At 43.5% G+C, this 26,963-nt stretch overlaps 1 protein-coding gene across 3 annotated transcripts in view; it reads left to right on the top strand.

Moving 5' to 3' along the window:
• The window catches only part of CDH13 (cadherin 13), a 1,235,721-nt gene that overhangs the window by 643,579 nt on the left and 565,179 nt on the right, over positions 1–26,963 (top strand). For all 3 annotated transcript variants that reach the window (XM_023558128.2, XM_023558126.2, XM_064273735.1), the window contains exon 5: positions 1,484–1,636. In XM_023558128.2, the coding sequence (XP_023413896.2) occupies positions 1,484–1,636 (153 nt within the window). The remainder of the gene's footprint in view (positions 1–1,483; positions 1,637–26,963) is intronic.

The following is a 26,963-nucleotide window of genomic DNA, read 5'->3' as shown; positions in this document are numbered from 1 at the left end:
GGCACACTCAACTATGTCCGAATACGTGCCTTTTCATTTGTGAGTTGGCTACGGCTGGATTTGCATCAGCTTTCTTTTATCTGTATGTCCTGAAAGCTAGGAATGTCTATTGTGTTCATGACCTTTAAGATGGTTTTATTATAATGGAGTTTAAGTTCACAGGTATTGATGATAAAGTGACATTAAACACAGATGACAATTTTTTTTTTCTAGAACCATCTTATGCAAATAGCAGCTCAGGTTTTAGTTGGATGTCTTCAAATGCCATAAAAAGACCTCCATAATTTGGTCCCCAACCACCTCTCAACCTCATTTTTATTCAAGCCACAAATGACTTCCATTTCTGGATTTTTCTGGACTCTCTCTTTCCTGCCTGCCTTCCTTTGTGCTATTTTCTTGCTTAGAGCTACCTTCCTGTTCTTTACCTTCTATATTTATTCTTCAAATTTTCAACCAACGTTGACAATCTGTAGGAAATGTACCTAAAGTTAATTTAGAAATAACGGTATAGCACAGCAGTGCCTCCAGAGAAACAGAAGATCTGAGTTTGAATCCCGTCTTCATCTCTGTGATAGTTGTGACCACAGCCAGCTTGCTTTATCTCTCCATGTCTCAGTGGCTTCATCCATTAAATAGGAATAGTAATGTCACCTGGTATGCTCCTTAGAAGTGAGGATGTTGAAACTCCAGCTTGCTAACTTGGGACACGTAATCAGGAAAGAACAGTCTCTGGAAAGGAACATTCTATTTGGCAGAGAGTCAGCAAAAATGAGGGAAACCTATGAGATGGACTGATGTAATAGCCACACCACTGGACTAAAACATATCAATCATCATAAAGAAGGCATAGGACTGGGCAGCTTTCTTTTTGTTACGTATAAGATGGCCATTAGTTGGAGCCAACTCAAGGACCACTAACAACAACAACAAAAATGTCCCCTGCCCTCAGCGTTGTTGAGAGGTTTAAAGAAAATGTGCATAAAAGACTTGGCAGCACCATGCTTAGTACCTAGTAGAAACGCTGTGGTAGGTGGCTCTGTGATAATTTGATACAGTTAAATACCTAGAACCTCGATCAGTGCCCGCCCAGCATGGGATTTTTGAATAAATGAGTTTCATTGTCTGTTTGGTCTTGCTTGCAAGAAGGAAAAAAAAAAGTCGGTTTTCCCAGGAGCTAAAAATAATATAAATGTCCAACCCTAAACTTTCTGGAGCTGTCGCCCTTCTAGGTCCATCATTATATTTCACCCGGTGCTGGTAAGCTCACCAGGCTGTAAGCTGCAAAGATCTGCATGTTAGGAGGAAAGCTGTTAACCAATGATGCTATTTTGGGCCATGCTGCCTTAGTCAAACCTTTGTTCACCTGGCACCTTTGTGTTGGTACCTGTTATTAGTAGACAGGCCACTGCAGTGTGTTTATAATGTGTTTTCTCCATGTTTTCCAGCTGGAATCTTGAATGTCTGCTCTTGTTTTTCTGACCAGGTAGTCGATAGTGACAGACCAGAAGGGTCCAAGTTCCGGCTCACTGGGAAGGGAGTGGATCAAGAGCCTAAAGGAATTTTCAGGATCAATGAGAACACTGGCAGCGTCTCGGTGACACGGACCCTGGACCGAGAAACAATTGCTACTTATCAAGTGAGTACTTGCGTGTGCTCGCCCTGGGTGCAGAGCTGTGGCTTTCAAAGATTGTTTCTTTCCCACTGAGCTTGTTATTTCTGTGCCTCATCAAACCTGAGGCTGTGCAGCTTTAGGGGTCCTCAGTGGGAGCTGAAGCGAAGTTGAACCCCAATGGGGTGACGTTGGGGGGCCCCAATCTCATCAGCAGAGTTCCTTGGGCCTACATGAACCCTTGGGGGCTAGAGACCAGGAAGGGGGGACTCAGGGGCATCTCGGAGGAGGTCGGAACCCTTAGTTATCTTTGTCTTTCCAGAGAACAGCTTGATGATCAGGAGCCACGAAAAATGTAAACTCCTGGACCTGATAATTCTACTTTTAGAAATCTATCCTAAGGACTTAGTGAGGAATTTAGTTAGATTTTTGTAAGATGTTGTAGCAGGACACGGTATTTAAAGTGAAAACAATTGCTAAATGGTCAGCAACAGAGGTGTGTCTTAGTAACCTAGTGCTGCTGTAACAGAAATACTACAAGTGAATGGCTTTCAAGAGAAGAAATTTATTTGCTCATGGTTCTGGAGGCTAAAGGTCCAAATCAGGGTATCAGCCATGTTGATTCCTTCCTTATCACAGGTACCTTGGCAGTCCTGACTTGGCATCTCTTTCCACCATTTCCCCATATGTGCACATGTTTTCATTCTTCTCTTTTTCTAACTCAGAAGTAATTAGGTTTAGAACCCACCCAATGCAAATATGACCTAATTAACATGACAGAGAAAACCCTATTTCCGAACTGAATCACATCCACAAGTATAGGAGTTAGGATTACAACATATATATTTGGGTACACAATTTAATCCCTAAGAGGGAATGGTTAAATTGTATCACGGTCTTGCAAGAGAGTTTTCTACAACCATTTAAAACAGTTTTGAAGAAGTCATATGGGAGAGATTCAAGATACCACATGAAAACATACATGGAATCCTCATTAAGGATTTAAATATTTACATATATTGTGATGTGTGTATGTTTGTGAACAAGCAGGGTAGAAAAAAATTGAAAATGTTAATTATTATTTTGGGATGGTGTATGGGTGTCCTAGGACTGTGGTAACAAAATATCATAAACTGGGTGGCTTTAAGCAACAGAAATTTATTGTCTCACAGTTCTGGAGGGTAATAGTCCAATTTAGGGTGTCAGCAAGGCCATGTTTTTTTTTTTTTTCCCCCCGAAGGCTCTAGGAGAAGATCATCTCTGGTCTCTTCCAGGTATTTGTTGGTTTGCCACTGCAGTATAACTGCATTGACACATGGCTGCCTTCCCTCTTCTGTCTGTGTCTCTTCTCTTTTATAAGAATACCACTCAGATGGGGTTGGATCCCACGCTACTCCAGTATGATCTCTTGTTAACTGACAACATCTTCAAAGACCCTATTTCCAAATGATTTCATGTTCACAGATACCAGGGATTAGGACTTCAACATAGGCTTTTGGAGGACACAGTTCAATCCATAACAATTGGTGAAATGGACTTGGGTCTTTTTCTGACTTTTACAATGCACTTGTATCGCTTTTACATGTAGAATTAAAAGGCTGTGTGCAAAAGGATCATTTCAGAAGCTGATACCCACTCGGGACAGAGACCTCAGCAGTGGCAAAAAGATACTGGGGTGAGCGCAGAGTCTTCTGTGTACTTAGGGACAGTCACATCACTCTCTACCACACTCCCCAAAGCAGTTCCTTTCTTACTGTCCATGTTGTGGGCCCAGGCCTCCAAGAGCAGTAAGCCAATCTGCATTATTGGAGGAATGAGGTGGAATTCCCAACCAGTTTCAAAAAAAGTGTCCCCAGGGTACAGTGTACTGACTTGGGAGGCAGGTACAGCGGAACTGTGCTGAGCCTACAGGTTTTGCTGTTCACGGCCATTATCCTTCTGTGTGCTTTCTGCTGGGTTGGGAATCGGGGTTGTGGCTAATTTTTAGGACTGGATTTCGTATCCTTGGTTTTCTTGGTCAAAACAGTACCTGAGAGCATCTCAATCCTCATCTCTGCCCCTCCCCCCCAAAATCCACTTTCTTCCTTTTCTGAAGACAGGCAATAAAGGGACATTGGGTTGTCAAGTTAAGTGCTGTGCTGGGATGCAGGTCACCTGGGCTCTAGCTGCCTCTGTCACCACTAACTGATAATCTTGGAGAAATCATGTAACCTCTGGTCCCCAGGGTCCTTACCCATAATGTGTGAATAACAGTTGTCAACTTACCCGACTGGACTGCCACGGGTTTCCAGTGAGGGGTAATGGTATAAGGTAATTGGGGGCATGAAAGTTCTGGACAGATGTGGCTGGTGGCATGACAAGAGGTGGCGGGCTCTCCATCTATGAGCAGATTCAATTCTGAGCACTGTTGCACAAGGGTCCTAGGAAAATGAGGGTGTATCCCAAAGGGCAAGGCTGTGAGCTTCTATGTAGGGAGCCGTCTGTCAGTGGGTGCCCAAGGGTGAGCACTGTGTCCTCAGCATCCACCCAAGCAGAATCAGGCTGTTGTAGGAATTGCATGTTAGTGTCCTCAGAAATTTCCAGGTCCAGCTGCCCTTGACCATAACCCAAGGTCACCTGGCAGCTCTTGTTGTCCAGCTGCTGTAGGAAGGGCCAGCAAAAGACCACAGGTAGACACTCTCATCTCCACATCTATCATAGGAACAGCCACTCAGTTTCAGACATAAGGAACCAAGGACACAATACGTTTCATAATGTTGTAGCATAGTGATTAAAATTAGGAGCTCTAAGGTTGGAAACTTGGAATTCAAATCTCAGCTCTGCCACTTACCAAGCTGTGTGCTCTTGAGTACCCACTTAACCTCTCTGACCTTGTGATTCTCATCCATAAAGTGGGGATGGTAATAGTATCTAAGGGTTATAAAAAATGAAATAAAATTATTTTTGCTAACATTTAACACTACGCCCAGCACCTAGCAGGCACTCAGTAAATTATAGCTGCTCTTGTTAGAACTCAGATCTGGGGGAAGGTCTTTGTCATCAATCTTTCCCAGTCAAGGAGCTTCTCAGCACAGGCACTCCGGGTCCAAAGGACAAGATATCCTCCTGGCTCTTGTTTCTCGGGGGTGTGAGGTCTTCCTGTGCCTCTGCACCCTTCTTTTATATCTCAAAAGCAATTGACTAAAGGCAGGACCTAATCCTGGATTGAGTTCTGCCTCATTAGCAAAAGTGGTGCTAATCCCACTTCATAGAGGCAGGATTTACCAAGCATAGGAAAATCAATTCAGATGAAAAAATGGTGAACAATCACACAATACTGGGAACCATGGCCTAGCTAAGTTGACAAACATTTCTGGGGGACACAGTTCAATCCATAACAATTAGCATCCACTGTTCCTGGTGGTTTTTCCTTTCATTCTGACATCACCCAGACATAGCATTTGTTGTCTTTCTTTTAAGTGTCAAAGGTGATTCCTGGATGAGGCTGGATTGCAGAACCTCCTTGGGGATTAAAGGGATACAACTTAAGGAATAAAGGAGGGGAGGTCTACTTGGGGATATTCTGTAGCCTAGAAACAGAGCTAGGGGGAATCAGAGGAAGCGGAAAAAGCTAATTGCCGAGATGAGAACTGGTGAATGAGAGGCTGAAAGATGCCTTTTAAGGGTGACCCCAGAGGAGCTCTTTTAAGATGTGGGCAGGAGTTTGGATCCATTCATGACTAATCGATCCTATCTGAGGTTTGTGGAGTTGCATACTCATGTTGGGAATCCTTCTGTATCTCATTCAGAGAGAGACTGCAGAGCTCCATAAACCAAGGTCCTGACTCAGTGTGGGCATTGAGTGCAGCAATGGCCTTTATCTCCAGGGATTATTTCTTACACAAGAACCTGAGCTATGAGGGCCAACCTGGGGCCCAGCCTAAGCCACATTCTCACCAGCCCCACTAAGGATCCAGGCTCTAATGCCAAGTCCCTCCATGCCTCTCGCTCTTCCTTCGGTTCTTGACCTGTTCTGTTCATGTCCTTGCTGAGAAAGTTCCCCTGATAACTCTGTGCTTGGTTCTCCTATTTCCATATTTAATGAGTATCGGGTTACTCTCTTATACTTTTGATTGTAAAGGAATGTACAGGAATACAGGATATACAGGCATGTGGTAATTCCAGGCTATTTCAAGTGCCTATTTAGAATAACATGTTAGAAGTATCGTTAATCTTAGATTTACCGCATTCTTGGTGGTCATCGTGGTTGGCAGCAAACCTGCTTCCTCAGAGAGCAGAATCCTACAGCGAAACTAAGGTCTCCAATCCCCCATGGTTTGGGTTTCCCTTTTGCAAGCTTAAAAAGCAGGGAGCATGTGGATGAATTCATTGCCATTGTAATGGCTCCAGTGTTGTTATTGTCATTTATTATTTTAAAGTTAAGGGCTACTCATGTGCACGTTTATGCCAATGTGTTAACATTTCCCAAATCCAACATGAAAGCATTTCCAACTAAGCCTTGGGAACTTGCATGATAAGAAATAATCTGGGATAAATTTGTTCTTGGACCCCTGACTATGTATCATTACTGAAGCTACTGTTGATTGAATGCTACATGGCAGATATTCTGCTAAAGGCTTCGTATACATTCTCTTATTTAATCCATTTCACACAAGAGACTTATGAAGTAGGTGTTAACACCATTTTGCAGATAAGGAAATAACTGTCAAACAGTTCTTTCAAGGTCTCACAGCTGCTGTGTATCGGATTTGGAATCCGTATCCTTTTCTCTCCATCCCCAAAGTCCTGCCCTTTCAACCACTGAGAAATACTTCTTACCATTTTACCCCAACTAGACTTGATACCTAATGTGGAAGTTTCTCGGCTCCTTTCCTGGGAGCTCAGCATCTTGAGACTGGGAAGGGGGTTTGACTGGCAGGATGATTGATTGCTTCTTAAATATTATCTTTTCCATGACCTGTCCATACCTCCTTACCCTTACCCCAGGCCCCAAAAGGGCTTCCCATGCTTCTGACCCGAAATGGCTCCTGGCGAAATAATTTAGCCCTTGCAGTATTGGAAGCTGACATGTTAATGCAAAGCCTCCTGAAATATGACTCATTATTATGCATTTTGCCAGTATTTGAGTGATTTGTGAACTCTTCATTGGAATAAAGTACTGTAAATGATTCATGAATGACCAAGTTTATGAAATTCTATAAAAATATTAGCAGGTGGTAATGATTCCCTCACACTGTGACTATAATCTGCTGGCTGCAAATTTGTCAATAGGGGAGGACAAGAGTGGAGTAGAAGACAAGGTCTGCTAGGCAGGTGGGGGATCACATGGAGGGTTTTGGCTGGACTCAGTTGGTGGGCAGGTTGAGGCAAAATAGGAAGTGGTACTGTGGAGGTGGGCAGACATCACCAGTAGAAGACCCTCATATTGATCGCCCATGGGTCTCTTTGTTCACGGTAGGAGATGCCCAGAGAACTGGGAAGTTGGGGGGAGCTGAGTGGGAGAAGGTAGGGGCTGTTAGAAGGAGAGAGAGAACCAATTTTAGCTGAGCACTTATGAAGTACCTGAGGACTCTCCAGATACCTTATGTGCACAAACCTGTGAGATTGATTTTTTTATCTTGCCTTTACTCATGAGTTAGCTGAGGGCCAAAGAGGTTTCCAAGATATATGATTAGTACAGTGTTAATGTTAACATCTAATGAGCATTTACATTGTGCCAAGATGCAGTGCTAAATACTTAAATGATAATCTCATCTAATCTATGTAAAGATGCCATGAGATTGATAGCGTTACCATTCTCAGTTACAGACCAGGAAACCAGAGCCACCTGTATTCTTGGCCTGAGAATAAGGCAGAAACTATCTCCCTTGAGTACCTAACTCATGAGGATGGACTTATAGTATTATCTCCTAATGGCGGTTATAGTTAGCAAGTGGGAGTGTGTAAGTGTAACGCTCAGCACAGTTGCTTAGTACCCAGAATTGGGAGCCATCAAGTTACATATCTGTTTTATAGCTTAAACTCCCTGCAGGTAAAATGAAGGTGAAAATACTCACTAAACATTTGGATGTCAGTAACACTGTGAGTGGCCCGGTAGAAAGGAATCATCTAAATGAGTGGTTCTCAAAGTGGAATTCCCGGACCCGCAGCGCCAGGACCTGGGACTTGTGAGAGATGCAGATTCTTAGACCCCGCCCCAAACCTCCAGAATCAGAAACTCTGGGGGTGGGCTGACAAGCTCGAAAATTCATGAGCCCTCGAGGTGATTGTGATTCGGTGCTTGAGAGTATTAGTACTCATCGTATTAATACTCCTCACTCCTGAGTATTAATGTCCCTGCAGCTGGCTTGATTCACTAATTTGCCTCCATGAGGGTAGCCTCTCAACCAATTTCATTACAGTCCTGGCAGAGTAATCTGTCTGGGGCTTCCATGCGCTTCTCCCCTTCAGATGCTCCCGCATGCCATTTGAAAGCCCTCCTATCAAATCCACACTCTTCTCAACTGCATTTGTTTTCACCTCACTAATGGCTCCTGAGAGCTGGGCAAATTTGTCCCTGGCTTCTCTGCTCCATTCTGTCTAGGCTTTGAATGACTGTTAAATGTCATGTTGCTGAGTGTTTGCTTGTTTCCCAGAAAACCAACCTTTTAGGCCAGAGATGAAAGCGTCTTCAGAAGATGTGAGCTGATGCAGGCTTGGATAATTCCTGCCAGGAGGAAGCTGCCTTCAGGTTAGCAGAGCCAGCACTCCTGTCTTATTAGATCTGTGACCTTGAGCAAGTTGAGCAAAGTTTTCCAAATTTGCTGCACACTGGAATCACCTGGGAAGTTTTAAAAAGCCTGACGTCCATGCAGCACCATAAACCAATTAAATGAAAATATCTTGGAATGAGAGCAAGCATCTGTCTATTTATAGGACTGTTCAGGTGTTTGCATTGCAAAGCCAAGTTTGAGAACCAAGAGTTATATAACCCGTCTATCTCCCAGTTTCATTCCCAGCCAATGCACCTCACGCACAGCCACCACCAGTCCATCAGTGGAGACTCGAGTGTTGTGATGATACCGAACAGGTTTAGCAGAGCTTCCAGACTAAGACAGAGTAGGAAGAAGGTCCTGGTGAGCTGCTTCTGAAAGTCGGCCAGCAAAATTTCTGTACATCACAGTGGTTTGATCCAAAATGGATCACGGGATGGCAGAGGACCAGGCAGCATTTCCTTCCATTGTGCATGGGGTCACCATGAGTCAGGGGCCGATTTGATGGCAGCCAGCAACAACAACATCATACCCCAATTTACTTGTAAGTAGCAATGAGGATTAATGACACCAATCGGGTAGATTGTTTGCAAATATCTCAGATGAGATAATACATATAGGAGTTTCTAAATCATAATAGTAGAAAATTAAAGATCTTAATTCCTCTTGATTAACTGCTTGACTCTGAGCTAGTATCTACAGCTCACTGCATTCTGATGTTTCCTTTGACACAAACCTTTAAAAAAAAACAGGAACAAGGAGACACAGAATTTGATAAACAAATGAATGGGGTGTCCTCTGACTTGGTTTAGGAAGAAATAATTGAAGCTTTGGTGGCAGCCGCTTCCACTCCAGTGCCTCTGAGCATCTCCATCTGACTCTTTCCTGCTCAGCTCGTCACGTCTCCAAGCTCTTCATTTGCAACCTGGCCTTATCTGCCAGGTGCAGCTGGTGAAACTGAGGCATGAAGAGGTTAAACGCCATTGGCGAGGAGGCCACCTACCTGGATTAGACTGCGGAGGTGCTTGGGACTGATTATTTATTTGGTCCACTAAGCAAAGCTGCTTCCTCGCTCAGGGCTACAGAAAGGTATTTTTCTAAACTTCATTAGCACAAACTCCCCAGAAGAGGGTCAGCTTGAATCTTAGCAGATGGAAGTACCCTGCATCCGTCATCTCTCAACTTGTCTGGAGACATTTTGGGGTGCCACAGCTAGGGTGGGGGTGCTACTGGCACCTACTGGGTAGAGGCGAGGGATGCTGCTAAAATATTACCATCTTCAGACCAGCCTCCACCACAAAGAATGATCCAGCCCCAAATGTCAACAGAGCTAGCGTGAGGCTAGGCACTTAGAAGGAGCTGATGGTATTTCAAGTCTTATCTCTCCACTCAAATATTCATAAGGCTGAAGGAGACAAGAGACCTGTGTTTGTCACTGGGGCACCACAGCGAGGGACACTGTCTCTGTCCTTATAAAGCTCACAGTCTAATTGGGGACGGTAATTTGGAACAAGGCAACTACACTACCACGTGACAAGAGGCAGGGGACAAGACCAGCCAGCAAAGGAAGTGCTGAAGAGCGAGGACTAGTTAGCGCGTTGATGGGGAGGGGGCAGGGCAGGAAGAGTGATCTGGGCAGAAGAGACAGAAGACTGAGCATGTGACACCTCCGGAGAAAAGCACACCATTCAGGAGGAAAGGAGAGGAGCATGCAGGGAGGGAGGGAGGACAGGGGACCAAGGAAGAAGACGGGACTCATGTGCTAAGCAAGAAGCCGAGACACAGTCTTCCTTGGTGATGGGCAGACATTAGAGAATTTTGGTTACAGAGTGACTCCACAGACTTTGATGTCACGCAGACTGCCCTAGTTGCTTGCAGAGGATGAAGGGGAGGTAGCGAGACCTGTCCCTGCGTCTCCAAAGCCACCGTGACACATGTCAGATAGACACCCAGGAAGACCTGGGAAATGAAAGCAGTTAATCTGCTCTGATACTGAAGATATGAAATGATGCCTTCACGAGATGAAAAGGGACCTGGATTGGAGGGCCACATCCCACAGGGCCTCCCAGTGTGGGTAAGGAGCTGGAATTGTATTCTAAGGAAGCCTCTAAAGCTTCCAAGCAAGGGAGTGAGATTCTGTTTGCATTTCAGGAAGATTAGATTGATTTGAGCAAGTCAACAGTAGCATTCAAATTGCCATGAAATAGAAATTAATTCGAAAATGCATTCATTTGTTGAGAACCACTACCTACCAGGCACTGGGGGAAAAATACACAAGATAAAACTCTCCCTTCCCAGAGCTCAGCCTGGAAGTTCTCTTCTAGATACAGTAAATCATAAAACCTTTCTTTATTTCTAAACCCATGTGTGGAGGGGAAGGCTGTATGTGTTGCCTTTTCCCACTGAATCTGGCTCAATCTCCAGGCCTAGTAAATTTTCTCTTTTAAACCCAAACTTTTAGTTCTTTCTTCTATAAGAGTTTATCAGCAGGTTATCTCAAAATTATTTATTAAACATACTTGGTTGAAGCTGTTAGCTGTTGATTTCTTTGACTGGTATCTGTTTAAAGATCTTTATTATGAAGGAAGCTTATCTTTCCTTGCAGTAAGGCGTTAGGTGCCCAAAGATCATTCCCATCATATTTGTCTTTCTTCTGAAAGTACACGTTTGCATAACAGGCTTCTCTAAGCCAAGCCCCGTATTCTGGTGCCATGTTGGAAAGATTACGTGCTCATCAAAAAGGACTTGCTTGTACTCTAACTCATGTGCTCTTTCCTTGCTTCATGAGGTCAACCAGGTTCTTAAATCTGCCAGAGCAGACACTCCGAAGCTGGAGTAATGTGAAAGCCAACTAGAGAGACTGCATCCTCATTAAATGATGGCTTAGTGTATAAAACAGCATTCATGGGGTCCGAGATGGAGGTTGAGGATATTGGACACTAAGATGTCGGGAGGACAGCCCCGAGCTCTTCTGAAGTTGGTTGTGGCCTGAGGTGTGCATTGCCTTGATCGTGAGCCCCCAGGGAGCAGCACAGTTGAAGGTGGTGGACTTTCAGCAGTTGTCACTAGCCAGTCGGCCGGCCGTGTTCAGAACTGGGCCCCAGCATTTCACCGTTAGTCTTGAATGCATTTCCTATTCCTTTTGAGTTCCTAATGGAGAGCCTAATCATGAACCTTATTGAAGTCACGTTCATGTCTGTTCAGTTTTCTTACTAACCTCGTGTTCTGTGAAGCTCTGTTAATTAGCAGGGCTGTTTCAGCTCCCCACAAAAAAGGAAATATATTTTCACAATGTAAGTGTTAATTCAAGAGTGCAGGGCATGTGAAGGACCTCGGGAAGTGTATTTTTTGTTGTCGGTGTAGCCTGAAAATCTGTGTGGAAGAAGTTTTACAGGGGTTGGAACCAGGCACTGTAATTAGTTTTCTCCCTTACCTCTCATGCCTCTTGATTCCCTGTTCTGAAGTCTAGGCTTATATCTAGACTCCCTAGGTGGTGCAAATGGTTAAATATTCAGCAGCTAACTCAAAGTTTAGAGGTCAAGTCTACCCAGAGGTGCTGCAGAAGAAAGGCCTGGTGATCTGCCTCTGAAAAACCAACCACCGAAACCCCTGTGGAGTGGATTCCTGCCCTTTTTGCCATGAGACCAGAGGAACTAGAGGGTGCCCGGCTTCCATTACCGAACGTTTTGACCAAGGACTTACTAGATAGATCCCGATCAAAAGGGGTAAAAAAATATGGAATAGAATTCCAAATCCCTATGGAATCCAGACTTACTGGATCCACTGAGACTGAAGGAACCCCTGAATCTATCGCCCTGAGATAAGCTTTAAACCTTGAACCAAAACTATCCCCTGAAGTCATCTTTAAGCCAAACAGCTTAGCTCAGTTAGTAGGGACTGTTTTTCTTGAGCACTGCACGGTTTTGAAGAATTATCTATATGAGATCAAATCGACAGCAGTAACTCTAAATCACAGATGAGAAATTTAGGGGACAGAGTGAATCTCAGTTAATGGGGGTGAAACAGTTTGGGTAGAGGTAGTGAGAATGATGCAACATGGACAGTGTAGCCGATGCCACTGAACTGTACATTTAGAAATTGCCGAGTAGGTGTGTGTTTTGCTGTGAATATATTTTCATCAAAAAGAAAACCCTATGGAGTTCTACTGTGACACAAATGGAGTCTCCAGGAATCAGAGCCAACTCAACGGCGACTGGTGGAGCCTTGACTGCATGCTGACTGAGTCAGATAGATTAAGCACCTTTTCCTGAACTATCTCTGCAAAGTTAGGTGCCTCCTAATCCAGGCACCAGGGATTCGAAAGTGAACAAAACACATTTGCTGCCTTCTGGGAGCTTACACTCTTAAGAACATTGAAGACAAGGATTGTTTTTATCCATTTTTTATACTCAGAAACTGGGGCTTAGAGAGTTGTCTGAGATCACACAGCCAGTAGGTAAAATAACCAAGTGCCCACCCCATGCCCTCCCCTCCACAGCCCCAGCCCCACACATGCCTCCTGTTGTACATTATTTTAGCTCTTGCTTTGCTCACTGTAACCCAGGGGATCTCAACCAGGAATGATTTTGGCCGTCAGGGAACAGCTGGCAATGTCTAGAGGCAGTTTGGGTTGTCACAACTAGGGGCGGAGGTGTTGCTGGTATCTAGTGGGTAGAACCCAGGATGCTGCTAAACACACTAAGCACCCCACCACCACTACCACAGAGAATTTTCCAACCCAGAATGTCAATAGCGCCCTGGTTGAGAAGACTTGCTATAAAATGAGAGTGAAAAACCCACCATACAGGTTTGCTGCAAGCTGGAAAGTGATAGTGTGTATGTTAGAATACATGTGCCAGACAAGGCAAGCCTTCCGCCTAACCAAGTCATGTTCTTGACTACCTGTCTGCATTTTAAGTGGATCTTGACACACCAGGGCTCCACCCTGCCCTCCAATTCTGAGAAACACCAGTAATATGGTTCTCACAGGGCTCACCATGATCATTTTTTAATCTGTGGCACTTTTTTTTATTTTTTTTCCCGTTGCAAAAGACAAATTCCATTTCCTTACTCCTGAGGGAAAACTAATTCCAGCAAAGGCCATTTGTCTTTGGTACCTTAAGATCTAGATAATTTACTGCAAGTTTATTTTTATTGAAAATTATGTAGATATTATTCAGAAGCACAATTTCCAACTCTACGGCACACTTTAACAGATTATATTTTAAGTGTTAATGCATATACTGAGGATATGTGCTGGAATGTGTATGTCTCAGAGATTTTTCTCCCTCTTTATGACTCTGTCTTTGATTTTCTCAAACTTGTGGGCTGTGAAGTGCTGAAGGATTAAGATATTTTCCAAATGGATATTGTGTTATAAGTTATGAGTTGTTACTATCCTACTGCAATTCAAACTTATGGCACTTTATATAGCTTATAGGATTAATTCAGAAATAATTTGCATTTAAATGCTTTTATGATATTTAACTTCTGATTCCAAATGTGTCTATTCAAAGCCTGGCAGAAGTATTCCAATCTCTAAAGTATGTGGACCCTCCTTGCCTTTACAAAGACCTGAAAAGAACTCCAAATATTAATATAGAATAACTTTTTACAAAACTTTGTTTTTCTATGGAACATAGAACTGAGACATGTGCTCCCCCCAACACACACAAAAGGATGTTCTGTGCCCAGATACGTTTGGGAAACACTGAAAAACATAATTGCTTCTTTTTGTGATTATGTTTTTTAGATATTCCCTTAACTTATTTGGGCACAGAACTCGTGTGTGTGTGTGTGTGTGTGTGTGTGTGTTAGTGGGAGTAGGAAGAAAGACCTGGAGATATATTTCTGAAAATTTTTGTGTTGTTGCTGTTAGGTGCTATTGAGTCAGTTCCGACTCATAGCGACCCTGTGTACACCAGGACTAAACACTGCCTGGTCAACCCTATGTACAATAGAACTAAAAGCTGCCTGGTCCTGCGCCGCCCTCACAATCATTGTTATACTTGGGCCCGCTGTAAAATTAGCCAGTGGAAACCCTATGGATCACGACAGAATATTGTCCAATATAGTGCTGGAAGATGAGCCCCCGAGGTCGGAAGACACTCAACATACACAGTGGCCTCAACAATGGATTCAAATACACCAGCAATCATGAGGATGGTGCAGGGCTGGGCAGTGTTTCGTTCTGGGATCACAATGAGTCGGAGCTAACTCTACCACAACTAACACAAATTCCCAGTGCACGTTTGTCATACTAAAGGCATCTTGAAGACCTGCAGTTGAGAAACCTGTTCAAGCTAGCATATTCCACACTTTCTAAAAACAAACTGTGTACAACGTTATCCTATAGGAACTATGAACCGTTATTGAAATGGCACTTGGGGGAATGTTGTTGAGAAAAAATCTGATCTGTAGGATCTGAAAGAAGCAGTCAGCGCAGAGATGCCCAGCAGATGCCAGCATGTCCTGAGGTGCTGTGTGGGTAGCTTTCTGGAAAGACGGACAGTTCTGGAGACAGCTCAGTATTCTTGGTCTCCATTAACCTTGTGAGAACTAGTCATCTCCAGACGCTGTGCCTCCCACTCCTGTGGTTTCAGCAAATCAAGAGGCAAAGGGAGTCCATCAGTGGATAAATGAATAAACGAAGTGTGGTATTTCCATACAGTAGCATACTCTACAGCCATTAAAAAGGAGTGAAGTACTGATTCATACCATGGTGTGGATATATCTCAAAAACATAATGCTGAGAGAAAGAAGCCAGAACCAAAAAACCACCTATTGTGTGATTCCATTTCTAAGAAATGTCTAGAATAGGCAAATCCACAAAGACAGAAAGCACTGACACGTGACTTATGCAACTGACAAGCTGAATTCTGGTTTTATTTCACTTGAATTGATTGCAGTGAGTGGAAATGTTGCCTTTAGCATCACACAGTTCTGTGTTATAATATCAGCTGTACCTCTTACTAACTCTGTGATTTGGGGCAAGTTGCTTAATCCTTGAGCTTTAGCTTCCTCATCTGTAAAAAGGGGAGTATCAGAGTGCTTACTGCCTAGAGCGATTGTCAAGAGGCAATGAGATATCGCATGTCAAGTGCACAGAACTGGGCATCTACTAAGTGCCCAGTAAGCACTGGTTTTACCTTTTGATACTGATAATCTATGCTTGACATAGCAGTTCTTTGAGGGAGCCTGTTCCATGTGTTTTGAGGCTCAGAGAGGTGAAGTAATTATGCCCAAGGTCACATGGCCAGCAGGCAGAGGAGCTGGAATTCAGTCCCCTATGTGTCAGCGCAAAGTCCGTTTGCTTGCCGCTGCACTGGGTTTTCTCCTTTTGGAATCCTAGTTACCAAATTCCACCAGGAAATGTCATTGGCACGGAGAAATGGGTCTCGTTTTTCCCCAGAAGCTGGTTCATTAAACATGAACTTCTCCGTTCTGCATTGAAATGAGGGTTCTCGTGGGACTTGGAATCCTGGGAAACAAGTGATCCTGTGAGTGCAGGTTGGTCTTCCTGATATGCAAAGGCCTTCTCCACGTGGCCTTGTGTCTTGCCTACGATAGTTCTATGTAGATTCTGGGCTGGACTAGCAGAGAAGACCCTGGTCTCTCCATCACCTCAGCCACCTGAAGCCACAGGGGCTGTGTCAGACCGTTCAGATGCACCATAAATTCAACCAGTCTCAATATGCATGTTAAGACATCGAGTATCACCTTTTGAATGCTTTCTTCATTTCATATAAAGTTGTTTCCAGCCCATAGAGAGAAATAGGTCTGGCATAGATAGAGGCAAAATGGCCTTCTTTTAACTATCATTATAAAGAACAAGTGAGTCCTATTGTTCTCACCTCTGGGCTAAGGACAGAGTTCGAGCTTGAAGGCAATCATTTATTCTGGCTTGAGAGATCAGCCATTACTAAATGCCCTGTCTGTGTTATTGCTAGCCTCTCAGTTACATTCTCAAGGTAGACTCCAAGAAGCCAAGAATTAGTGCTGGTCTGGGTGCTAATGGTTCACTTTCCACTCTAAATACAGCTCTTGTCTTGTCACACTCGCTGCTTAACAGCCCTGCCCATGTCATTCTTAGGAGGAATCGAGTGGGGTTTCATTAGCCTGAGCCATCAGCAGTGGTTCAGTTATAAGTTATCACTGCAGAGGGAGAGCAGCAGATTTAGATCCTCAAGTTGGAAATAAAAAAGATGAATGGAAGGAGGAAAACGAAGTTAGTGCTCTGCTGCCTTGGCACTTTGTCACTGATGCGTGAGGGGAGAGGGCAAAGCCCTTTCCAAACACAGATTACATACCAAAGGCAATTAATATTTTTAATTCCCTGGAAGATCCATTTGTCATGGTGAGATTCGCAAGCCTCCCTCAACACCATAACTCCAGGAGGAACTAATTTTGCCACCCACATGGCTGGGAGGCACATGCTGGCTAATTCTCAGCCGATACATAGAAGACAGGCATGACACCATTCTAGTCAGTCTACTTCTTGTGACCGAGTTTGTTTTTTCTGGAAAGCAAATTTATCCTTCCCACTTTCTGAACTATTCATTCCTTCATATATTCATTAGTTCAACACATATTTATTCATCTCCTCCTACGCTATTCTAGGTACTAGGACAGAGCAGTGAACCAGAGCTCCTGCCCTCCCGGGGGTTACATTCCAGCAGGAGAGCGGGCCGGGAGTGTTAAGTGTCAATGAGGAAAACTCAACAGAGTGAGGAGGCTGGGGACACAGAAGGTGGGCCATATCCTGTTTTGTACCCAAAGGTCAGGGCTGGCCTCTCTGAAGAGGGGGCATTTAATCAGAGACCTGGTGAGAGAGAAAGGTGTGAGCTATGTGGATAACTGCAGGGTGAGTGCACAGGTAGCTGAACAGCCAGGGAGATGGCTGAGCTTGGGTGGAGGGGTGGGAGGGACTATTACAAAATGACAGAGTCTCACAGTCTGGGAGGGAGCTCAGGACATATCTTATGGAAAGAACTTTTTGCTGTTCCCTCCCTTGTTGGGGTTCCCCTGAATATTTTCCACCAGGGCTGGGACCCCTTCTTGGCAGCCTTGATAGCAAGTGCAAAGGCCCTGGGGTGGAAGTAAGCTTTGCATGTCAAAGGAAGGAAGTTGGGGGAAGGGAATGACCATGCATGGCCTTGCAGGCCTGTGTACGGACTCTGCCTTCTGAGAGTATGGGAAGTATTGACGGTTTTGAGCAGAGACAGGATGAAACCGGACATGTATTTTTACCAGGGACGCTCTGGGAGAACACTGGCAAATAGACTGCAGAGTAGGAACCTAGTTGGAGGGCTACTGCAATATACCAGATGAGAGAGGGTGGGGCTTGAATCAGGGTGGTCCAGGTGGAGGGAATAAGAAATGGTTAGACACGGGTTGTATTTTGGAGAAAAACAAACCACATCCATTGCCATCAATTACAATTCATAGCAACCCTATAGGACAGAGTAGACCCCATAGGGTTTTCAAGGCTTTAATCTTTATGGAAACAGACTATCATATCTTTCTCCCATGGAATGGCTGGTGGGCTCAAACTGCTGACCTTTTAGTTAGCAGCCGAGCGCTTAACCACAGCACAGGGCTCCTTGTTTTGAAAAAAGAGGTAAAAAAAATTTCTGCTAGATTAGAGGTAGTATATAAAAGAAAGAGGAAGAAAAGCCTGGTGATCTGCTTTTGAAAAATTGCCAACGAAAACCTTATGAATCACAACAGAGCACTGTCTGACTTGCTTGCTTTGGATGCATCATCAGGAGGGATCAATCACTGGAGGAAGACATCATGGTTGGTTGAACAGAGGGCCTGAGAAGGTTACAGAGACCCCAGTAAGATGGATTGGCACAATAGCCATGATGTTCAAATCAAACACACCAACGATAGTGAGGATGATGCAGGACTGGGCAACATTTTGTCCTATTTTGCGTAAAGTTGGCATGAGACGGAGTTGACTCAACAGCAGTTAATAACATCATTAAAAAAAGAGACATGGAGGGTGATGAGATTTTTGTCCTGAACCAAAAAGGACAGATAAGGACACCATTTACCGAGGTGGGGATGACTGTGGAAGGGCAGGTTCCCATAAGAAAGAGCAGGAGTCTGCTGTTTACGTCCTCTACCATATGGAGATGGCATTAGAAGAATCCTGTCTTAATACCACAGGTGGGTGGCTTTAACAAACAGAAATTTATTTTTGCAGGTTTTAGGAGGCTAGAGATTTGGGGGTGAGAGATCCAAATTCAGGCCTCCAGCTCTAAGGGAAGGCTTTCTCTCTCTTAGTTGGCACCGGGAAAAAGTTCTTGTCTCTTTTCAGGTTTTGTTTCTTGGCTCCTTAGAGATCTCATGTAGTAAGGCACCTATCTTCCCCAATCTCTGCTTCCTTGCCTTATCTTCTCTTTTGCATCTGAAAAGTGATTGATTTAAGACACCCCTACACTCATACTACCACATTAACGTAACAGAGAAAGCCCATTCCTAGATGGAATTACAACCACGGGTATAGGGGTTAGGATTTACAACACATATTTTGGGGGGACACAATTCAATCCATAACATTCCACCCTTTGGTCCACCCAAATTCATGTCCTTCCCACATGCAAAACACATTCACCCCATCACACAGTCCCAAAAGTCTTAAATCAACTTCAAGTCCCAAATCTCATCTTCTGAATCATTCAAATTAAATATGGGTGAACCTTTGAGTATATTCCATCCTGGGGCAAAATTCCTCTTCATCTGTGAACCAGTGAAATCTAGAATACAAGTTATCTGCTTCCAAAGTACAATGGTAGAACGGGCACAATGTAGACATTTCCATAACACATGGGAGGAATCTTTTAGTGCTAAAGAATTTCACCAAAACTTGTCTGTGTAGCAGCCAATGTTTAAACTCAAACCAAGGTTGTCTAAATCAGATGTGTACTAAGGGGATGGAATAGCCCAGTCAGGATGATCTGGGTTTATAGTGCAATGTAGAAACAGGCAGAGCAAGCCAGCCAGTGCCGGCCATGAGATCCATGGTGGCCTCAGAAGTGAGAGCATATGGAATATGGCCAGTTAGCATATGACACCTTAGCCTCAGTGAAACTCTATTGGAATAAGAAACCTCATGAACAAATACTTTACCCAGCTGGCTCAGATTTAGATTTTTTTTTTTTTTTTGGAAAGTATAACATCACCATTTCAAGCATGTTTTTCATTAGCTATGAAGCCATCTTTCATACAGATTTATCAGCTTTGTAGGAAAGGCTTTCATGGGGCCACGTAATTCACATCCCTAGAACCTGAAAATTTTAAAGTCCGTCGTCACTGTTACCTCCCAAATTAGAAGCACACATATGTAAGGCTTTCAGCTTAGGGAAAGTGTAGTGACCAGGCCCTTTCTGCATCTATCTGCTTTTATTGTTGAGTGCTCTGTCTGCATTTTCATCTCTAGCTCTGTCTTCACTGATAGTGTTTGTTTTAGATTTGTGAGCTCTGAGAGGCCTGAGACTGCACGCTTTAAATGGGCTTTACTGTGTTGGGATAGCACTTTGTAAATAAAGGCCCTCTAATTCATTTTTTTTCTTTAATTCATTCTACAAACATAGAATGAGTGGTTACCGTGTATGATCACATGGCAGACAGGCAAAGGTGAGGCAAAGAGGGTTCCTATTTTCCTAGGATGTTTTTATTAATAAGAATGTATTAGAGATGTCTATTTTTTTTTTATCTTTTTATTGAGGTAAAATATACATAACACAACATTTGCCAAGTCAATATTTTTTACATGTACAATGCAATGACTGGCTACGTTCATCACGTTGTATAGCCATTACCAAATTTTCCAACACCATTAACAGATACTCACTGCTTTCTAAACAATGACTCCCCTTTTGCCTGCCTCCAACCCACAGTAACCACTAATAAACTTTGGTCTGTATGCATTTGCCCATTCTAGATATTTCGTACAAGAAGGATCAGAAAATATTTGTCCTATTGGGGCTGGCTGACTTGTTTTCAAGATTGATCCATGTTGTAGCATGTATCAGGACTTCATTTTTTTATGACTGAGTAATATCCCATTGTATGCACGTACCACATTTTGTTTACCCATCAACTGTTGGTGGACATTAAGGTAGTGTCCACCTTTTGGTTATTGCTGTGAATGGTGCTGCAGTGAACATTGACATACAAGAATTTGAGTCCCAGCTTTCAAGTCTCTTGGGTACGCTATTTTTAGAGCCCATCTGAACTGGTAGAAACTGCTCAGTGTTTTATATGCATGCTCTTTATCTTATATTATTGAGCATTGTTTCCCTAAGTGTGTTCCTTTGAACACTAGTTCTCACAAAATGTTGATGGATACCGTGTATATAGGGGTGCCCAAGGCCAACCACAGGTTCAGTGATTGCTAGGAGGACTCACAGGACTTGGCATGTAGTCATACTCACACCTGTGATTTATTGAAGCAACAGGACACAGAGCAAGGTCAGCAAAGGGAAGAGATGCATGGGGCAAAGTCCAGAGGGAACCAGGCTTAAGCTTCCAGAGTCCTCTACCCCTGGAGCCACACAAAGCCAAGACCAAACCAAACACGTTGCCAATGCATCAATTTCGACTCATAAGGACCCTACAGGACAGAGTAGAACTGTCTTAAGTCAATAATTTCAGATTGAGAGCATGCATATAAAACACTGAGCACAGTTTCTAGCGGTTCAGGTGGGCTCTGTAAAGAGTATACCCAAGAGACTTGAAAGCATGGTACTCATAGGGTTTCCAAGACTGTAATCTTTACAGAAGCAGATTGCCGCAACTTCCTCCCACAGAGAGGCTGGTGGGTTCGAACGACCAACCTTTCATTTAGCAACTGAGCATTTAAGCACTGTGCTACCAGGGCTTCTTGGAGTCACACAGGATGCACCTAATTCCCCCAGCAACGAGTTGTGACAACACATGTGCGATGTTGTCTACGAGGGAAGCTCATTAAAGACTCAGTTCCCAGGGTTTTTACTAAGGGCTGGTCACATAGGCACTGTCTGCCCAGTACATAAATGAAAATTCCAGACTCTAAGAAGGAAGCCAGGTGTTCAGAATAAACCACATTGTTTGCACAGACAGTTTAGGCACAGAGAGCCACCTGCATCAGTTAAGGAATAATGAGAACCTACCTGAAGGCCAGGTTCTCAGATGCCAGTCAAGGGCTAACCGTGCAAGCAGGCTTTTCCAGGCCTTGAAGTCTCAGGCTGACTATGTTAACTGTTCTCTGCATACTATGCGAAAAATAAATAAATAAACAAAAAAATACTCCTCAATCAAAGAAGTTTGGAAAACCTAAATTAACCAGAGTTAATTAGCCAGAAATTACTTTACCTCCAGACTCTAAAGGGGTGTTAACCCCCAGGATTACCTAGACTTACTTGACTAGGGGTAATAGTTAACACACTTGGCTGCTAACTAGAGAGCTGGAGGTCCAAGTCTTCCCAGATGTGCCTCAGAAGAAGGGCCTGGTGATCTACTTCCAAAAAATAAGCCATTGAAAACCCTACAGAGGGCAGTTCTACTCTGACACATATGGGGTCTCCACGAGTCGGAATTGACTCAACGGCAACTAGTTTTTGACGTAACAGCCCCAATGGAGCATCTTAGAGGATTTTTCTCTGTAGGCAATAGCCATGGGATGTGCTGGTGGGGAAATGACATCAGTCTTGTTAAATTTAAGGTCAAGCACTGAAGAAAATCCATAGCAGGAAAGGACAATTTTAAAATTTATGAATTATCTTTCCTTTACACTTTTGCTCTGACAGCTAATTGTTAATCTAAGTAACGTCACAGACTTTGATCCGAGGTACTAAGAGAAAAAAGGGCTGAAGTTGAGCTGGCTTCTGCTGCAATGTGAAACCAGAAAAATCCATTTAGAATTATTAAATGTCATCTTTACAAACCTGCAATCAAGGGGTCATCTGTTAACTAAATAATTAACTTTTTCATTTGAAATATAAATTCAAATTGTTTCTCCATGTTGGGGACATTAACCAGGTTAGATCTTGAGCTTTGAAGTATAATTTTCACATATTTTCAGCATATTAAAAACTCAATCTTAATTCTTGTGTTTTGTATCTGCAGGAAGTTGTTTTATTGTCATTGTTACTGTTGTTTCTTATGTATTGTTCCAATCAGGATTATAGTGTATGTTTTTATTTGGTTATGTATTTGAACTAGAATTTATTCTGGCTCTAGATAGATTCATTTTGGAATCACTGATAAAGCAGAAACTGTATTTCTGCTAGCATTTCCAAGAGGGGGGACATTGAAAAGTCACCTGTGGACATTTTTTATGTGAAAACTTGAAAAAGACTTAGTATCTTCCCGCTTGTAAATGATTTTCCCCTGTCCGAATGGTGTGAGATTATTTTCTTCCCTGACCCCCCCGCCATCTGCATTTGCAAACATCACTTTCCTAACGTCAGCCTCATCAGCAGCCTCCTTTTGATTTTCAGCTTTGCTGACTTTTGCTCTCAGTGCAATTCTGTAACCTGTTAATCCTGCCTCTGGCCTGGTGCTTCTCCTCTCTCTGCGCTCCTACAGGCTTCGTTCATCTCCATTGGGTGGTTGGTTAGTTGTTTTTCTTCTAGATTATATACTTTCAGGAGTGATCACCAATTCCTGTTGGTTTGACCTCTGAAATAGCTCTCCCTCAGTGCCATTCTCAGCACCATTTCCTATGTTGTGATTTTCACTATGACTCACCTGAACAGGTGAAATGCTCCCCTTTGGCTTTGAGGCACCATCTCTCCTCTTTCCCCGTGTCTCTGTCAGAGGTTTACCGCTGGATCTGATCACTTCCTTGTTTAAACCATCAGCAGCTCTTTATCGCCTTCAAGAAACAGGTCCTTTACCATCTGTTTCCTTCTTCAATTTACAGCCTTGTCTCCCTCGTCTACACTAGTTTTTCCATACATTGCTTCCATTCCTCCCATGCTGCTTCTCCTCGTTGACCTAATGCACCTCACTGCCTTTGCACACCAGTCTTTACTGGGGAACCGAGTGGCTTCCGCATTCTGGGTGGATGATTGGAGTGAAACCAGAAGGACATATAAATCGACTTGGGTTTGGGGGAAAGAATGTTTGAGTCAGGCCTCTAGTTCTAGGCAGAGGATGCTTTGGATGTTAGGAGAGGAGATCCTTTGATCTATGCCAGCCCAGAGAGGAAGGAAGGGCCTTCTGTGGGTGAGAGTGTGCTTCAGTTCGCAGATGAATTTGAGTAAAGGAGAGGTAGGGTCCCGGCAGATCATTTAAAATAAGCCCTGGGAGGAGATGTATGTAGCAGGGATGAAGGCCGGGGGGTGGGAAGGTAGAGGCTGTGGATACATGTTCTGCCCCAGATATAATTTCCTGGGAGACTTGGGAAAAGAAGCTTCCAGATGGGGACCTCAGTGGCAGAGCCATGAGGAGCTGGGATTTTAAGCAAATGAAATGAGGGTCTAACTTTGTCTGTGCTGCAGGTCAGTATTTGCACCACTCTGAGGTCATGAAGTGGTTACCCTCTCCACATTAAATCACCTTTCAATACTTGGCTTGTTTTTTATTTCCCTCTGGGGTACTTCTGTATTTTCCATGGAACCTGGAAAAAAAGAGAAATTATTATCTGTATCTGTTTTAACTCTTTGGTTTATTTTAAATTTCATCTTAGATATAGGAATTAGCTTTTAAAGTTCCTGGGGTCCACTCCGGAGGAGCCCTGGAGGCTCAGTGGCTAAGCACCCGGCTGCTAACTGAAAGGTTGGTGGTTCAAATACACCAGATGCTCCATGGTAGAAAGATGTAGCAGTCTGCTTCCAAAAAGACTATAGCCTTGGCAATCCTACGGGGCAGTTCTACTCTGACCTATAGGGTTTCTATGAGTCATAATCAACTCAATGGCAACAGGTTCAGATTCTTTGGTTTGGAGTCCACCCCACCCATAATTCTAAATCCTTTCCATGGGCAAACCAAACAGCGCTTAAATATTGAGCCCAGAAATTCAGAGCCCAAATGTGCTACTAGTGAGTCACAGCAAATAATAGAACACACTTCAAAGGGATGGATGGGTCTTTAAAGAGAGCGGCTGTTCTTAAATGTCACCGTGTGTTAGCACCTTTCTTCCTGCTCTGTCTCCACAGCTTTATTTCTGAAGTCCAGGCTGGTGGTGGTGGAGAGAATCAGAAAGGGAGAGTGGGAGGGCAAGGTGAATCTGGAGAGGAAGATTGATGCTCTCTGATGTCTGAGGAGCCTCCAGACCGGCGGGGTGCTAATGGGATCAGAGGTGAGCTTGGATCCCTGTGAGAGCCCCCGGCTTTGTTCTGCTCACAGCCCCAGAAGGCTCCCACCAGCAGAGACAAGGAGAGGGTGCACTAGAAGGAGGCACTGGACAGAGGAGGTGAGGAAGGGAGAGAATAGTGGGCATATATTTGTGTGCAGGTGAGGGAAAGAGAGAACAAAGCAGAGGGAGGAATAAAAACTGGAATTCTGCGGCTGTATTCTTCAGGAGTGGGGTATTCACTGCTGCTTATAGGCTTTCTCCTGGCTCTGGGAGCTTGTCAGAGACTTCACCTGGATCGGCAGTATCTGATCACCAACAGGAAGTCTGGCCATATGCAAGTATAATTGTGTCACACTAAAATTTACTTCTCGGGGTTAATAATTTAAAAAGAAAATAAGGCCCTGAGGTCATCAGCAGGTTGGTAGACCAACAGAGCTCATGTGACATAGTGCAGCTCTTTTCTCTTCACTCCTGTGACACTCACTTTCCCGGTTCTCTTTCTATCAGACGACTTTTTTCCCAAAAGCATTTATGAACTCCTTTCCTCATTGTAAACTGAGCCTTCCCCAAGTTTCTGCCCTTTCCTTCTTTTATCATTCTTTGGGAACAATCTTAACCATACCCATAGCTTTGCATAACTGCATAACTCTATGCAGAAATTTCTCTGTCCAGCCCAGAACTTTCCTTAAAATCCAGACCAGTGTTGCCAACTGGCCACTGAATATCATCCCCAAATGAACCATTGCCATCTTCCCCTTGGCGTATCCCAAAACTGAACTTAATACTTATTCTGTGCCCTTAAGTTTATCAAGGAAACTTTTGATGTCTTTCATTCATTGAGTCCATAATCCCTCACTCCATGTGTCTGTCCTCAAGGACTGGGCTGCAAGTTAATGTCTCTCTCTGACTCTCAGGAATCATTTAGAGTGAGAGAACAATTCAATTCCTAATCCAGGCTCCCTCACAGGTATCACCCAGAGCTCTTGCCCCAGAGCACCAATTGCTCTCTGCTGCAACCTTGACCTTAGTTTTCCCTGAGTGGTTCCCAATACTTGATTCTTTCTAGCAAGTTATGTGTCAAACAGAACCTGTTTTTATCTTCACTGACCGGACTGAGAATAGAGAATATTATACCCCCAGCCCAGTAGTTGGTGTGCTGGAACTGGCTCATACCAGCTCTTGTGATATGATAGTCAGCATCTCTTCCCATCTCCATGTTCAGCACTGGTAGCTAGATATCACCCACTATGTAAGTGTTTACACCATGGAAATGGGCAATCTGTACAAATCAGGGCTTTGAGCTTTTCAGAGAGCTGGCTGTTAAATGTTTACCAGCACACCACTGCCCCCACCAAATTTATACTATTGTGTACAGTTTGTGATGACATTAGCGTACTCTGCTTGAGGTGCTCTGTTGAAGCATCACTGTAGTATCTCATTTAATTCTCATAAAAACCTTACGAGAGGAGTGCCATCGCTATCCACAGTTTATAGGTAAAACAAATGGGTGTTGAGAGATGTACATCAAATAAGCCCAAGGTCATGCAGCTAGTGGTGGCAAAGTCCAGACTCAACCCCACGTGTCTGAGGACAGGTTCATGCCATCTTAGTAGATTTGCAGTAGAAATCGGGTCGGGGGTATTTTTTTCCAGATAGGATATCTCTGTCTTTAAATGACTTCCGTTCCAATACAACAATACTGGCAAATTTGATGGACTGGACTTTACAAATTCTGCATTCTTGGAATAAGCAATATTTGGAAACTTTGAAATTAGTGTTAAACATCATCCAAAAATGGTTCATGAGGCAGATCCCATTTCCCAATACAAGATCCATATCTGTTAACTGAATAACATTTTACATCTACATTCTTTTTACAAATGCTTGGTTAACCACCACCCCAAAACACCACTGTTGGTGGCCAACTCAACAGCTGTTTCTTTGCAGTAGGAACATGATGAAAGACAGTAGGGTCTAAATCACTCAAGTTATCCAATACATTTAGTAGTAAACCCTTTAGCCAAATGGCTGTACCCATGGAGTGTTAGAGTAAAAATAATCTTGAATTAGCACTACATTTAAGATAAAATGCCTTTGGCCCAGATTAGGTTTTCTATAAATCTAAAGGAGTATTAGGATTATCACCACCAAAAAAATTCTATTGATCCAATGAGCACTTAAAAAAGAGTTTCTCCTCCTTGTTACTTTTTTGTTCATTAATTTAACAAATCGAGAACACATGTGCAAGTGTTGAGACTAAAGGAATGGCAAAGACAGGCAAAATCTCGGCTTTTATGGTTTGCATTCTAGT

This window comes from Loxodonta africana, chromosome 21, assembly GCF_030014295.1.
Source record: "Loxodonta africana isolate mLoxAfr1 chromosome 21, mLoxAfr1.hap2, whole genome shotgun sequence".
Lineage (NCBI taxonomy): Eukaryota > Metazoa > Chordata > Mammalia > Proboscidea > Elephantidae > Loxodonta > Loxodonta africana.
This window is presented reverse-complemented; position numbering and strand designations above follow the sequence as displayed.